Source organism: Asparagus officinalis, chromosome 3, assembly GCF_001876935.1.
Source record: "Asparagus officinalis chromosome 3, Aspof.V1, whole genome shotgun sequence".
Classification (NCBI taxonomy): Eukaryota; Viridiplantae; Streptophyta; class Magnoliopsida; order Asparagales; family Asparagaceae; genus Asparagus; species Asparagus officinalis.
The window spans coordinates 4524266-4540297 of NC_033796.1; the positions used below are offsets into that span (position 1 = coordinate 4524266).

A 16032-nucleotide genomic window follows, 5' to 3' on the forward strand; every position below is an offset into this window, starting at 1 on the left:
GGGCCGGGTTGCCCGGCCCCGCCCGGTCCGGACCGGCCAAACGATCATATTTTGCCATTTGACCGATTTGTCCTTTAAAACGGTCAAAAAACGGCTAGAATATGAGGGTTTTTTGGTCATTTGCCTAAGGGGTTGCCTCTATAAATAGAGGGGGTTTCACTTTATTTCCTCACAACAAAACTCATCTAATACTCTCTTATACAATCTTATACTCTCTTATACTATCTTATAATCTCTTATATTTTCTAATACGTCCATCAAATGGCTTCTGGATCTGATTATGAAGAACAAAACCTATCTCCTACCGATCCAGAGATGAGTCTTCCTACAACAACTCCTCCTCCTACCGGTATTAATCCTGAATCTGATGGCGACGAATCTACTGGACCAAGAGCTCCTAAAAGGTCGAGATCCGATGTGTGGAATTTTTTTGAGAAGATAGACGTCACCAAGGATGAACACTGTAGGATCATCTCCCAGAAGGAAAAATGTGCATTATGCGACCAGGTTTTCCAAGCTCATCATAAGAGCGGCACCAACCATCTCAAATGTCATATAGAAAAACACAACAAAGGTCAGAATCTTCAAGGTGATATCCGATAGTCTACGATTTCCCAATTCTCCTCTTCTGTTACCCTCGGTAGTTGGAATTATGACGCTGCCCGAGCTAGAAAATACGTAATCAAGTTTATTGTTCTTAAAAACCTGCCTTTTAAATTAGTAGAAGATGATGAATTTAAAGATTTGTTTAGAGATTGTTTTTATCCCGCATTTTCAAAATTTTCTCGTCAAACTTGTCAACGTGTGATTTTAAAATATTATCAGGAGGAACAATGAAAAATAATTTCTTATTTTAAAAATTTTAACTATAAAATTTTTTTAACTTCTGATATTTGGACATCTAGAGTGCAAACTAGTTATTTATTTATCACAGCACACTAGATTGATGAAAATTGGCAAATGTTTAAAAAAGTTGTTTCTTTTATTACAATTGAATAGTCACACACTAGTATTAATATTGCAAATTTAATAATTGAAGAACTTATGAAACTAGAAATTGATCAAAGAATATTTTCTCTTTCACTAGATAATGTAAGTAATAACAATGTAGTTGTTGATTTTATTAAAACAACTATGCCATTGTCATGTCATGGTGACCTTTTTCATGTTAGATGTATCTGTCATATTTTAAATTTAATTGTTCAAAGTACATTTTCTAAAATTAAACCCATGATAGAAAAGGTTAGAACAGTTGCTAATATGCATAATGCTTCTGAAATGAGAATTAAAATGTGGAAACAATATTATAAAAGGAAAAATTATAAGCCTCCACTAATTCCAAAAGATGTTGACCATAGGTGGAATTCCACATATGCAATGTTAAGTGTAGCAATAGAATATAAATAAATTATAAATGATTTTATAAATTTTTATGCTTCTAGTTCTAGCTCTGCTAGCACTTATGGAATAAGTGAAGATGAATGGACAATTATATGTAAATTAAATGAGATGTTATAAGTTTTGCACTTATGGAATAAGTGAAGATGAATGGACAATTATATGTAAATTAAATGAGATGTTATAAGTTTTTTATGATGCTACTATGTTATTATCTAGTTGTTAATATGTAAATTAAATGAGATGTTATAAGTTTTTTATGATGCTACTATGTTATTATCTAGTTGTTATTATCCAACTATTACTTTAGTTGCTTTACAAATTTTAAATATTCAAAAAAATTTGCCAAATATCGTATGCATGATATTTTTTGAAATATAATTTTTTAAATGGAGAGTAAATTTAATAAGTATTTTAGGTCTATTCCTCATATTTTTTGTTTGGGAGTTCTTATTGATCCATGTTTGAAGGATATTGGTCTTTGAAATTTGTTATAGTCATTGTATGGTGGACATATTATAGACTTAGATGATGGTTCCACCCTTACTGCTACTTCTCATCATTTATCTATTAGAAATTATTTTTAAACATTATATGATGAGTATGCAACTAGACATGGTATAGCTGCACAACAGTCTACAACTTCAGCGCTTTCAGCTTCGAGCACATGTCGAGGTAAAAGTATAAGTTTTGATAGATATGCAATGGTAGCTGAATTAACTGGTGGATCTGGAATTGGTTCAGGATTAGAGGTTTCTGAATTAGATGAATATTTTTCTGCTTCCTTAGTTAAATGTCAAGGAAATGCTTTAGATATTTTATAATGGTGGAGAGTATATGGATCGGTTTCATATCCTATACTTTCCACCATGGTTTGTGACTTACTATCAGTGCAGGTTTCGACGGTAGCTTCAGAATCCGCATTCAGCACAGCAGGACGTTTGATCGACGACCACAGGACATGCTTAGATCCGTATACTGTACAAGCGGTGATGTGCTTACAAGATTGGTGGAGGTACGAGAAGCGAACACAAGGCATCGATCAGATTACTATAATTGAAGATAAATTTGAAGGGTTGGGACTAGTAGATAGATATAAAGATTAGATAATATTCATTAAATTGTAATTTTTATTTCTTAGCTTTAAATTTGTAATGAATTATTTCGGAAAAAGTTACAAATGATAGTTTTCTTAGCTTTAAATTTGTAATGAATTATTTCGGAAAAAGTTACAAATGATAGTGATATGGGTGAGTAGGTGCCAACCTAGTTGGGATTTACTCATCTATTGTGATGCGACGAATTTCAAAATAAATTTATACTTGTAAATGATTTACTGGTTATTAATAAAGAAATTATTTTTATCATCTTTTATTTTTATAATTTTTGTACTTATAATTTATGTCATTTCAAGTTATTAAAAAAATTTATGTCATTTTTTATAATTTTTATGTATATTTTATGATTTATTATTTTTTAAAATTTTAAAAAAAAATTTAAAAAAAAAACGAGCTGGCCCGGAGCCCAGGCCTCTCAGGGCCGGGCCCGAGTCCAGGCTTCGGTTTTGCCCGGCCCAGGCCCGGTTTCCCGGGCCGGCCCAGATGGATACCCCTAGTTCCATTTGACTGTTTGATATCAGACATCAACATGATCATATAAGTTAAGCTCATACATGAATTTATTTTAACCAGCACTCATGTATAAGTAATACAATTGGCATTGAGATTTAAGATACATGTGAGATTCGCTTTGACTTTTACACAAACGGTATCTATTTAAATAATAATAGTATAATTAAATTTTATGATCTGAAAAAGATAAAATATACAATATAATTAATTGTTTTAAAATAATCTAGTCTAATCTAATAAGAAAAAAATAGATGAAAGTAATGTGAAAATTGTTACAATTTCATAATCATACTTTTTTAAATAATCTAATCTAATCTAATAAGAAGAAAGTAACAAAGGCACATACCTGTTGAAGGAGATGAAAGTGCTATGAAAATTATTGTAATTTTTTATTTGAAAAAAAGATCAAATATACAATATAATTAATTGCTTTAAAATAATCTAATCTAATCTAATAAGAAGATATACAATATAATTAATTGCTTTAAAATAATCTAATCTAATCTAATAAGAAGAAAATAGATGAAAGTGTTGTGAAAATTATTTAATTGCTTTAAAATAATCTAATCTAATCTAATAAGAAGAAAATAGATGAAAGTGTTGTGAAAATTATTGTTATTTTCTTGATATGAAAAATAGAATAAATATACAATATAATTAATTGATTTAAAATAATTTAATATAATCTAACAAGAATAAAATAACAAAGGCACATATCTATAGAAGTAGATGAAAGTGCTATGGAAATTATTGTAATTTTTTAGCTTATATATATTGGTATGTGATGTTGCATGTGAGAGGATAACAATTATAAATAGAGTTATATTTAAATAATAATAGTATGATTAAACTTTGGAACTAATTATGCAGTACCATGAATTACTTGAATTATAGTCAGTGAGAGATCGTCATGTTGTGTCCATAGATCGCAACCATTTGTTTTAGTTTTCTTTTTTATAATTTTGAGAATGACTTTTGTCTCTTTAATTTATTTGATGGATTTTGCAAATATCCCATCCATATTATCTACATTTGTAGGCCTGCGATATTCCTTGGTTCGACCTTTGAGACAGACATTATTTTTCTCGGTAATTTGTTTGGTTTTTGCATATACGCCCTTCATTTTGTATACGTTTGTAAATTTAGCATTTAATAATTTTATTTAGGTTTATATTTTAATTTAGGCTATATCATTATATTCATACTATGTATATCAAATAAAAATTCATCAATTTACCAATTTACTCTTACTTAATAGATTAGTATTTGAATTCTAAGGGTATTTTTGTCTACCAAAAGATTTTTTCGAACTCGTGCTTTTAAATGAAGTGTGATGTGATATCACATTCCTCATATTACCTGTTAAATAATATGTATTTAAGTATTATGTTTTAAGTGTTTAGAAATAAGGAGAACTATTGCTATTTTGTTTTAAAATTATGAGTGCCCATATAGTGAGTTTGATTAGTTAACTCCTTACTTCGAAGGTTATAATTCCTTTTATACTTATGCAGAAAAAAAGACATATTCTTTTAAATATTTTTGAATTTGACAGGTTACAGTTAGTCTCAATTTATTTCTTGTGTAAATTTTGTTTATATTTGACATATATTAACGAGGGATTATCACTTTTTAACAGGTCATCGACATGTTTCTAAAAAAACTATTTATACTATGTGCTATAACAAAAGCAAACAGGATGCAATATTAACATGGGCACTACAGTTAGACTCAAGTTGTTCGCATTGTTGAACGATGAAAATGGTCATTAATCTTCACATCCTTCTAACTGTCCATGGCAGAAGTATGAGATGTGATAATTGAAATTGATGACCGGAGGCTTTCTTATTAAACTTGTATAGTGCACCTGTTTTGAACGAGAGCTTATTTATTTTGTTTTAAATTATTCAAAAAAATTTATGTTGGATGTAAAATAATGAAATGACTTGTATAGCAATATAAATCCTGAACAATTACAGCTTTATTTATAATGAATAAATTGTATGATAAAATTATGTATAAAGAGTTGCATGGTTAATTATTATAGTTTGAATAATTAGTATAATTTATTCATATTTTATTAAAATAATTATAATATATTAAATAGTTTCTTCTCTTTTAAATATAATAGTATTATACATGGCATAATTATATACTATTAGTGACTACATTTTAGTTTAATAAATAGTTTATTACCCTAGTAGTAAATAATTTACTAAATCGTATAATTAATAAATTACAATGTAATTTATTAATTTAAAAAATACTATTAATCATTATACTATCAATACTATTACAATTAAAATAAATACAAGTTATTTTTTTCATACTATTATCATATTTTAGAAAGGCTACTAAGATGCAAGGTAACAGGTAGTCCTCCATAAGAGGTGAGACCCAAAGGCGTAAGGCATAAGCGTAATAAATTTTTATTATTTTTAATTTTTCTAGGATTTTAAATATTATATGAATATAAAGTAAGGACAAATTTCAAATTTTCTATTAAATAACATAATTAAATAATAAAATAATAGCGTGACAAAGGGCTTGAAAAAGTAAGGAAATGTAAATTAATAAGAGATTATATATAATTAGAGAATGATTAATTACAATTACAACTAATAAAATACTTGAGAATTATCAAACTTAAAGGGAAAAAAATGGAAATCAAAAGCACAAACATACTTAAAAAAGTTAAAGAAAAATGACCAAAAGCACAAACATACTTAAAAAGTTAAAGAAAATGCAACCTAAAATATAAATTTTAACAAAGTATATAATGTTTGTAGGTGAAAATACTAGATTCTTTAAAGTGACATTCATTTTATAATGAGGCATAAAAACTAATGGCGAAAATCTAAAAAATGACATACTTAACAATAAGACCTATTCCAGTCACTGAAGTTTTGAATTGAGCTGAAAAGTTAAAGATGTTTTCATATATATCCTCAAAGCTACCATATTTACAGATTCACTCTCTAAAATTTAAATATTTGCAAAAAAACTCATCTATCTCTGTGCAAGTTACTGAACCATATGGGCATTTCACAAAGCAAAGGCACCATGTTAAGTACTGAATACATATATACTGAGATTACAGAATATCGCGTTCATGACGTTAATGTGCAAGGCAAACACATAAACATGAATTGAGGGTTCTTTGATATTGATCTCTTAGAATCATTCACATTGTGAAATTAGTTTCTCAAGTCATGGAAATTGTTATTACCTCATATTTGAAGTTATTTTGAAATTAGTCCCTCGCATATAGAATATCGCGTTCATGACGTTAATGTGCAAGACAAGCACATAAACATGATTTGAGAGTTCAATATTGGTCTCTTAAATCGTTCATATTGTGAAATTAGTGCCTCAAATCATGGAAATTGTTTTCTTTTGGTCAATGAACTGAAATTTTATTCATTTTCCAAATAATCATGGAAATTACCTTATGTCTGAATTTTTTTTGAAATCAGTCCCTCAAATCATGGAAATTGCTATCAAAATCCCCAAATTGTTAAGGTAGTTTAAAATTAGTCAATCCAATCAAAAGTAGCAGTAGTAACTAGAGGGAATTCTAAATAATATCAATTGTGGTGGACTATCCTATAATTCTCATAAATTTCTTCAAATTAATTCCTTTCGTTTCTATTTTTATTCTTTATTGGCGGACTAATTTCAAAATAAATCAAAATTGGGGAATCTAATAGCAATCTGTGATTTTAGAGACTAAATTCATAATAACCTTAAATTTGAGGAACCTAATAGTATTTTTTTCATGACTATTCAAAGGAGTAATATCGAGAAAAAACTAAACAATAAAGTCTAAATTGCACTTAAATGCATGTAGTTTCACTACTCTTGCTGACGTGATGAAAAAGTGGGTCGATTTTTGTAAATAAGTTTGAATAGGATCGATTTTTAAGAATAAATTAAGGAATGAGTTTAAATAGAAAATTTCTTCAGAGCGCAATATAGCCAATAATAAATAACCCCAGCCCAAATGTCGACGGATCAAATGGGCTATCGGTTTCTCGGCCCATCTATAAGCTACCCCTATGTTCACTGTTAGGGTTTCTCTTCCGCACCAGAAAGCTCTGCTCGAGATCACTAGAAGCAGGCGGGGATTACGACTACGAGTGCTGCGTTTCTCCTAACCCTAGATAAAGCAGCTAGGGTTCGTCTTTCTTCGTATTTTTTCACAATCACTTCAAGATGAGGCCTATCCTGATGAAAGGCCATGAAAGGCCTCTAACTTTCCTCAAGTACAACAGAGAAGGCGATCTGCTCTTCTCCTGCGCTAAGGATCACAATCCCACTGTTTGGTTCGCTGATAATGGCGAGCGCCTTGGAGTCTACAAGGGCCACAACGGCGCTGTTTGGAGCTGCGACGTTTCTCGTAATACCCTCTCTCTCCCTCTCTCTCTCTCTCTCTCTCTCTCTCTCTTTCTTTTTACGTAAAATTTTCGATTAGGTTGGAGGTATTTGATGGATTTGAGAAGAAAGTAGAGAGCGTTGATACCTTTATGTGGGAAAAAAATGAAGAGGAGTCGTAGTTTTAATTTTGATCTTTATGAATTGAATGGAGAACATTACTATTACAGTAATTTAATAAATTCTGAAATATATCCGGAAGTCATGTTTTCCGTGCAATTCCTTGCTCATTTTATATTAAATGAAGAATTTTAGCATAAAATTTGAATTTTTATTCCAAATCTGTAAGTTTTTTTTAGTTACAGAAGAATTGTGTATTTGATTATGCTAATATCCATCAAAGTCATTTAAGTAGTAGTATTTTTTTTTACTCTTTTTAACTTGTAAAAGCATGTTTACTAAATTGGTTCTACTCTTTGAATATTTGGTGCATTCTCATAAACTGCTGTACATTACGCTGCTTACGATAAGTTTGGTTTCAAAAACTAATGGTACTGGGTTGAATAAGACATAATAAGGCTATGTTTGTTTTAGGGACTTGTTTTATCCCGGGACTAATTTAACTCATTATAATCTTGGGATTTACTAATCCGGGGGACCATAGTGGGTTAATTGTTTTAGTAATTTGTTTGGATCGGTTTGTTATTAACACCTCTAATACATATGTCATGTTTGGGAACTTGTCATTCTAAAGGGGTGATAATGCCCTTCTTCCTACCAATAGTGAATTATTGCTTCTTAATGATGTAACAAGCAAAGCAATCTCAAACTCATGATTTTCCTCCACTTTGAGGACTCTGGATTTTATCAGATGTCAAGTTAAAGGGCAGACAAGTGAATTCCTTTTGAGCTAGAATCATCATTAATGGAGTTTCATGCTGAAATATAATGAGGTAAAATTAAATGTCATGAAAAGAAGCATTAGTATATAAATGGGTACACAGTCACAGCTTTAAAATATGTAGCCTATAAAAGAGAAAATAATTGAAATAGTTAAATATACTTAAAGGCAGCTCCAACAATCGTATAGTTGAGTTTCAATCATCCTAGAATTATCGAGAGATGCTTTAAAGATGAGTTTGGATGACCAAAACCGCACAAAGAAATAAAAAGGGGTGATATTAAGCGGGTGAGAAATGATAAAGAGAGAAAACTCTAGGTGATTTTTAGAGAAGTTAAGCGTAATGTGGTCTTTTTGGGTCTAGTGCCAATTACAAAATAGTACCAAGACTATAATAGCACCCCTCCCTCCTTTGTTAAAATTTTGAAGTTTGAACCAAACACCCCATTATTTCATTATAAGGATAAAGGATTGTTAATTTAAAATGGTACCAATCCAAACATGGCCTAACTGGCTTATGGCCAAAAGACAGTACAATGTATCTACTTGTTTTTCTTTTCCTTTGCATCAACCTGTCTACTGGTGGACTATTTGCTAACCAATGTTTTTAATTTGTTCAGGTGATTCTATGCGCCTGATTACAGGAAGTGCTGATCAGACTGCGAAGCTGTGGAATGTACAAACAGGAGCTCAGCTTTATACTTTCAACTTCGATTCTCCAGCTAGATCGGTGCAATTCTCTGTGGGGGATAAGCTAGCTATTGTAACAACCGATCCCTTTATGGGTCATCCTCCCACTATTCAAGTGAAACAAATTGCCAGAGATCCTAGTGAACGTATGATCTTTTATTTCTCTGTCTCCTTCAAGCCATTGAAATTCTTAAGTTAACATGCCAATGTTCACTTTGATAATTATGTTATTGGAATCATAGACCCATGCTGCTTGTATAGTCTTCTTACAAAAAATTCCCTTTATTTTTGTGCAAATTTCACTGTCCATTCAAACATCCGTGATTATTATTATTATTATCTTTTGCAGAAACTGGGGAATCTGTGCTCACAATCAAGGGTCCAGGGAGAATCACTGGGGCTATTTGGGGACCTTTAAACAAGACTATAATAAGCGGAGGAGAAGATGGAATACTCCGTACGTGGGATACTGAGGTGAGCCTCCCTTTTTGTTTATTTCTTCTAAAGGTTTCTTCTTTGCGCTTTTTTTCTCATGCGTGTTATTTTTAGAAGATTATAATTTATAATCACGTTTACCTCCCTTTCCTTCACTGCTTAAACCAATTTCCTTCATGTACTGTTCAGTTTATCTTTTGCATCATAGATCTGAGTCACATTGCTTTATTGTTCTTACTGCTTACATGCAAGAAAAAAAACCCGTCAAAAGCCTCATTTGAGCCCTGTTTCAGATGAAATAAAACACACAGAAGATATGATGAAAAAATGGAAATAGTTTCTCAGAAACTTGACTGCTCATAGTCAATTTGATTTATTATTTGATGCTAGGGTGTTTTTTGTAGATAATGTGATTATTGACTTTTTTGTATGTAATTTGGCATAATATTCAAGGCGTTCCTTTCCTTTCTAATGGGCAAAATAAGTGTGTATTTGTTGTCATGGAGGTTGTATTCATCTTGTTTACCACACCTGTGTATCATCATCAATATTTGCATCATCATTGATATAGATGCTACAGCTCCCTGTTGTAGTTAAATTCCATACTGTTTCCTACTCTATTGAATTACAATGTTAATTTCATCGGCCTTTTAAACATGTAGACTGGGAGCCTTTTGAAGGAGTCAGATAAGGAAACTGGTCATCAGAAGAGAATCACTTCAATTTCAAAGTCTGCCGATGGGTCTCATTTCCTGACAAGTTCTTTGGATAAATCTGCTAAGGTATGGTGTCAACTATCGTTTCATGCTTTATCTTCATTTTAAGTTGTGGCTAATCTTTTTTTTGTCTTCATTTCATTTTGTTAGCTTTGGGACACCAGAACATTGACTCTGTTGAAGACCTATGTGACAAGTGCTCCAGTGAATGCTTGCGCAATATCTCCGCTTCTCGAATTGACTCTGTTGAAGACCTATGTGACAAGTGCTCCAGTGAATGCTTGCGCAATATCTCCGCTTCTCGACCATGTATGCGTTTAAGTAGTTGAAAGTATTGTTGAATGCGTATGCTTATAGAAAAAGTTGTTTTAGCGTTTATGCTTGTATGAAAATATAATAGAAGCAGAAACAAAAACAAACAAAAATGAAAGGGGTAAAACAAGTGAAAGAATTATTAAAAAGTTTAACACACTCAGGTGTATTAAAAAACTGTAGAATTTTATAATTCTAAAAGTCAAGCTATTTACATATGGGGCACATAATTATCCTTCTTTGATAATGAGAATAGTGCTATCCATTTGGGGATTCAAGTTAAGATAGCTTTTAAGGCAAGTGAATTATATATTGTTGGATGTGAGGGTTTTCATATGGTTCAGAAGGTAACTGTACCAAAATATTTACAATCTTCCTGGAAACTCTTATGAAGCACATACTTTCTAAATTGCTTGTTACTTTTTTCCTTAATGGATGGTACTAGCCCAACCTTAGGGTAAAATTCTTAGGGAGATGATGGGTTTAGATAAGAGACTAATGAACTCTCTCCTAGGCGGTGTATATATTTCCTACTTCTGTTTTGGAATCCCTGCTATTCCGCGCAAAGCTGAAGTATATTCTTCATTAATACTCTGTAGGTTCACGAACAACCAACTACTGAAGCACATGTGGTTGCAACTGAGAAAATTTGTTGATATGGATTGAGCTTTAAACCCTTTATGCGAAGTTCATAAAGGAATATAGTTCAAGTTTCGTTTCCTTTCTAAGTAGTTCATTCATATCTTAAATTGGAATTACCTCCCCTGTACTTCTTATCATGTCAAGTAAGATGCACCATTGAAAATGGTCATTTCCCCCCATTGAAATTGTTTAAAAGATTGTAGCAACTTCACTTATGCATTGTTAGTTAGGTACTGTGCATGTTTTCGATCATCTTGTGCATGTGTGTGTGTGTGTGTCATATGCTGATTTTAAAAGCAATTTCTTTTTTTGTCTTGTTCATGGTAATTGCGTAGGAAAAAGTTTTCAGACTTGATTCTTATGTATACTATTCTGAGAGATAATATCTTTTTATTCTCATGATTGTTGGTGGTTTTTTATCTGGTTTTAGGTGGTGATTGGCGGTGGCCAGGATGCAGTGAATGTTACGATGACTGATCACCGTGCAGGAAAGTTTGTAGGTGGTGATTGGCGGTGGCCAGGATGCAGTGAATGTTACGATGACTGATCACCGTGCAGGAAAGTTTGAAGCAAAATTCTTTCACAAGGTGAATTACAGTGAATGTTACGATGACTGATCACCGTGCAGGAAAGTTTGAAGCAAAATTCTTTCACAAGGTGAATTATATATACCTGCATTATATACAATATTCATTCCACGAGAATTAAATTATATGTATTATTCCATTATATTTGTTATTGAACCTCTTCGTTTAACCATGATAAGCTGATTAACTGGGTTGTAAATTTTCTCATGGTTCCTCTACTTTTCTTTACAGATTCTTCAAGAAGAAATTGGGGGAGTCAAAGGTCACTTTGGACCAATCAATGCTCTGGCTTTTAATCCTGATGGAAGGAGGTGACCTGTCTTATCTCTTTCTTTCTGACTTCATTTGTTTATATTCATGATAGCTTTTGTGTAAAGAGGGGTTAGCTGTGTAACATATATCCAAATTGAATTGGCCCTACAGCAAGTTAGACAAATTTCGCTACTAGTAAGGACAAAAAGGACATTAAGGATATGGCATAAAGGCTGCATTTTGATAGGAGATAGGTTATAGGTTACAATTTCTTAGGGGGAAGTTAGCAAGAGTTAGGGACTTGATGCCAGATTTCGATTCTTAGGAAGAAGTTAACAAGAGTTACAGATTTGGTGCATTTGTATTGTCTGGATAGGAAATAAGAGGTTGGACTTATTGCAGTTGGTTTAGCGGAGGGATGATGACTCTAGGAGAACTTTTTCTTTGTTCAAAGTAGCTTTTAAGCTAACTTTTTGGTATCTACGTGTTTGGTAAATCCCATAAGCTAGCTTTTAACTTCTTTTTAAAAAGCTGGGATTCTCCGACTTTTGTAAAGTTAGCTTATAAGCAGCTCATCCAAATAAGCTAGGTTTGACCAACTAAGTGACTATTCTACGTGATAAATTTTGGTAGCATTTTTGTCATAAATGTCAAAAATAAACCCAAGTGTTGTAAGGAGTTAGAGCTCTCAATATGGGTGGTTTCAGTATAACCCGGAGTGATCATTTGCATGCACTATTTGATGGAGTTAACATCTAACACTTTTTAGGTCTTGCAGCAAAACTAGGCCTTAGTGGCCGTGTCAACTAGTTTATGTTTCTGTTTCTACAGGCTGTTTTGTGTTAACTACCTTCTTTGTGTGAGGTTGGAGAGCTGCTTAATTTATTTAAATTCCTGTGTTTTATAGGGATTCATGCTTCTTTCCTGCTTTCCTTTGAGGTTTGTGTGCTCGATGATTGTAGCCAATGTTATTTGGCAATATACGCTATTCTGAGCACTTTAAGCATAGGTTCTGATGCTAAACAAAAAATATGAGAGCTACCTCTGTGTCTCTTTACTTGTGGTTTTTGATGTTACACTTAAATCCTGCTTATTGTTTTCTCCCTATCTTTAGTTTTCCTATCTTTAGTTTCTCTTCTATAATGTGACTTTATTTCAGTTTTGCGTTTTAATTTTTTTAAGAAGGCAATTATTATGAAAACCTTCCAACTTTGACAACTTATTATGAAAATCTGCTACCAACATTTTTTCTTCTTACATGACCTCTTGCCAATATTTCTGTTAAGTCAGGTTTAAAACAACACATGCTGTGCATGTGAAGCTGACAATGTGTTATGTAATTAGAACTTAAAGGTAGGTGGTTCCCTAATAAGTGGTCAAAGTTGGAGGGGTTTTTGGTAATAATTCCTTTTCTAAAGGAGCGGTGAAGCTGAACTATCTTCCAAATTTCTTTTGCTGTCATGGATATTGTGGCCCAATGATTGCCGCCAGTAGTATCTGGCGATATACGCTATTCTGAGAACTTAAGCTAGCTTAAGTGCTGATGCTAAACAATAAAATATGAGAGCTACTTCTGTTTTTCTGTTGCTTTTGTGTTTTTTGATGTTAACATGGGTATCCTGCCTACTATATTTCTCCCTAGTTTTAATTCTCTTTTCTAATGCGACTTTTTTTTTCTGAGGAAAGTTGACGCTTAATTAATTATCTTTCAGATTTCTTTTACTGCCTTGGGGATTGTATGCCTGAATGTTTTCCGCCTGTAGAGGGTGATATATGCTATCCTGAAAATTTCAGAGCTATTCTTACCTCAGCCTTTGTTTTTTCTTCTAGATGTTTTCCCACAATTTTTTGGTTTTCTCTTGACTGTCTTTCCACGTGTTTTCATCCTTATTTCTTACCTTCTAAGAGGAAGTGAATTTCTATATGCATCCTTGTGTATTATGGCTTCATGATTGCAGTGAATACCATTTGACAATATATGCTATTCTGAGCATGTTCAGTATAAACTTTATGATGAAATAGTATGACAGCTATTACTGCTACTTCAGCCTATTTTGCCGAGGTGAAACTTCTTTTAAATATCTTCCGGATTTCTTTTGCTGCCCTTGGAGATTGTGTGCCTGAATGATTGCCGCCTGGTAGTGATGAACAATGCTATCCTGAAAATTTAGAGCTATTCTTACCTTAGCCTTTTCTTCTAGATGTTTTTCCACTTAATTTTTTGGGTTTCTCTTGGCTGTTTTTCCGCGTGTTTTCATCCTTATTTTAGTTTCTCTCAATTTCTAAGAGGAAGCAAATTTCTACTTGCACCCTTGTGTATTATGGCTCCATGATTGCAGCAAATACCATTTGACAATATACGCTATTCTGAGATTGTTCAGTTTAATGTTGACAATGAAATAGTATGAGAGCCATTACTGCTACTATAGCCTATTTCCTCCCTTGTATATATTTTTTTCCTTTGGCTTTTTTATAGGGTTCCTGTGCATTTTATTTATTCTCTTTTAATCGACTTGTATGTTCTTCTTATTTCCTCCATGTGTGAATGGCAACATGTCTGGTCCCTTTCTTGTTGGAGCATGGCTTGACATCTTATAATTACTGTGTTTTTCCTTATGTTTCCCTTCTGTTTGATTTCATTTACCTGCTGTGGGATAAGTGGAGTGTTTTCCTCTCTTTTTCTATTGTTTTCTTTTCTTTCTTTTGTGTTTTTGCATGCGCTCATACTTGTGCGTGTGGATATTTAGCTCGTCAATACTGGCATTGACAGAATGGGAACATATTGCTTTTCTTTTTCTTTATTTTCTTTTTCCTTCTCAACACAGAAATGCTTCCATATTTTTTTCCAATTTGCTTCTGCATTTTTGTTTTTAGTTTTATTGCCCTTAAAAGGTTATATATATATAGAGTATAATTATCTTTATCTCTTAACTTTGTAGTTCTTTTACGTATTGTGGCTCAATGAATCAGCCGATAATGTTTTTCTATGCTATTTGATAATGTTGAGTTCATAATGTTGTGGGTGGTTGGGTAATAATATGATTGCTATCATTTTTTACTTTCAAAATTTTATGTTCATTTTTGTTTTTTTAATATTTTTCTTTTGTGTTCTGTCATTTTGTCTGCTATTTGGTTGTGTGAACTATTTGTTTCTTTTGTTGTACGCATGTGCATATCACAATTCATATTTGAGTGGCATTTGTATTTGGTGCGGTAATCCTTCTCTCTTCTCTGACTCGACTGAACTTTATTTCTTTCTATGTCAACTATCACGCTTTGTCATGCATGCTGCTCAAAGCTGACTTCTATTTTTCACGTATACACGGGGAAGTAATATGTGTTACATAAATAAGTAATATTCTTTATTATTTCAGGGTTACATGTACTGTCTATGCACGCTAAAAATCTATGAGTATCGAAGTTCCAAGTGATTAAAATTCGAAACATTTTAGACTTACAAACACGACATTTTTCTGAGGCCATCTGCTGCATTCGCACTGATTTGTAGTTACCCCTATGGTGGAATTCTTGAACCACTTTTGTTTTTCGAGACTATGTTTTAGATGGTATTAGTCGAACAATTAGCGGGCTTTTGGTTGCAGTAGCCACTGGATATTGCCATATTGTAAACCCTTATGTAATGATTGGTACTTGATGTCTCTTAATTATATGATTATGTTTTGACTTTTTATATATGGTGGTAATAAATGTAGTTGATTACTTTTCAGTGTGCATGTCATGAATATTTGATGTCAATAGTACCGTGATTATTTCTTCTCATTCTTTTTATGTTCTGGTGACAGTTTTGCAAGCGGTGGGGAAGATGGATATGTCAGGTTGCATCATTTTGACTCAGATTACTTCAATATCAAGATTTGAAGAACATTTTCTCTCTTTTTGGGTAGTTCTTGGGGTTCGTTGACGAGGGGTGTGAAATTACCATGTACACAATTGTTATCCTGATATGAATATTATGTCTCTGTTTTCTTTTGCCGTTTTATTTTTTATGTACGTTTTTCACTTCACAAGCTTGCTCTCGGTAATTTACCAACAGTGGAGGTGGATTTTAATGTTAAATCTTTGCTTTGCTGTGA

General features: G+C 32.4%; 1 protein-coding gene across 1 annotated transcript; it reads left to right on the top strand.

Annotated features, from left to right (window-relative positions):
• Positions 7096-16032, top strand: LOC109832719 (eukaryotic translation initiation factor 3 subunit I-like). Its single transcript, XM_020400121.1, has 8 exons — positions 7096-7428; positions 8925-9140; positions 9344-9468; positions 10092-10211; positions 10296-10403; positions 11600-11686; positions 11918-11997; positions 15742-16032. Exons 1-8 carry the CDS (start codon positions 7245-7247, stop codon positions 15815-15817), a joined length of 996 nt encoding a protein of 331 aa, XP_020255710.1. The 5' UTR covers positions 7096-7244; the 3' UTR covers positions 15818-16032.

Coding starts and splice junctions, on each gene's coding strand:
- LOC109832719 (XM_020400121.1), top strand. CDS start 7,245: ATGAGGCCTATCCTGATGAAAGGCCATGAAAGGCCTCTAACTTTCCTC. Junction 9,141..9,343: donor TGCCAGAGATCCTAGTGAAC/GTATGATCTTTT, acceptor TATCTTTTGCAG/AAACTGGGGAATCTGTGCTC. Junction 10,404..11,599: donor TGACTCTGTTGAAGACCTAT/GTGACAAGTGCT, acceptor GAAAGTTTGTAG/GTGGTGATTGGCGGTGGCCA.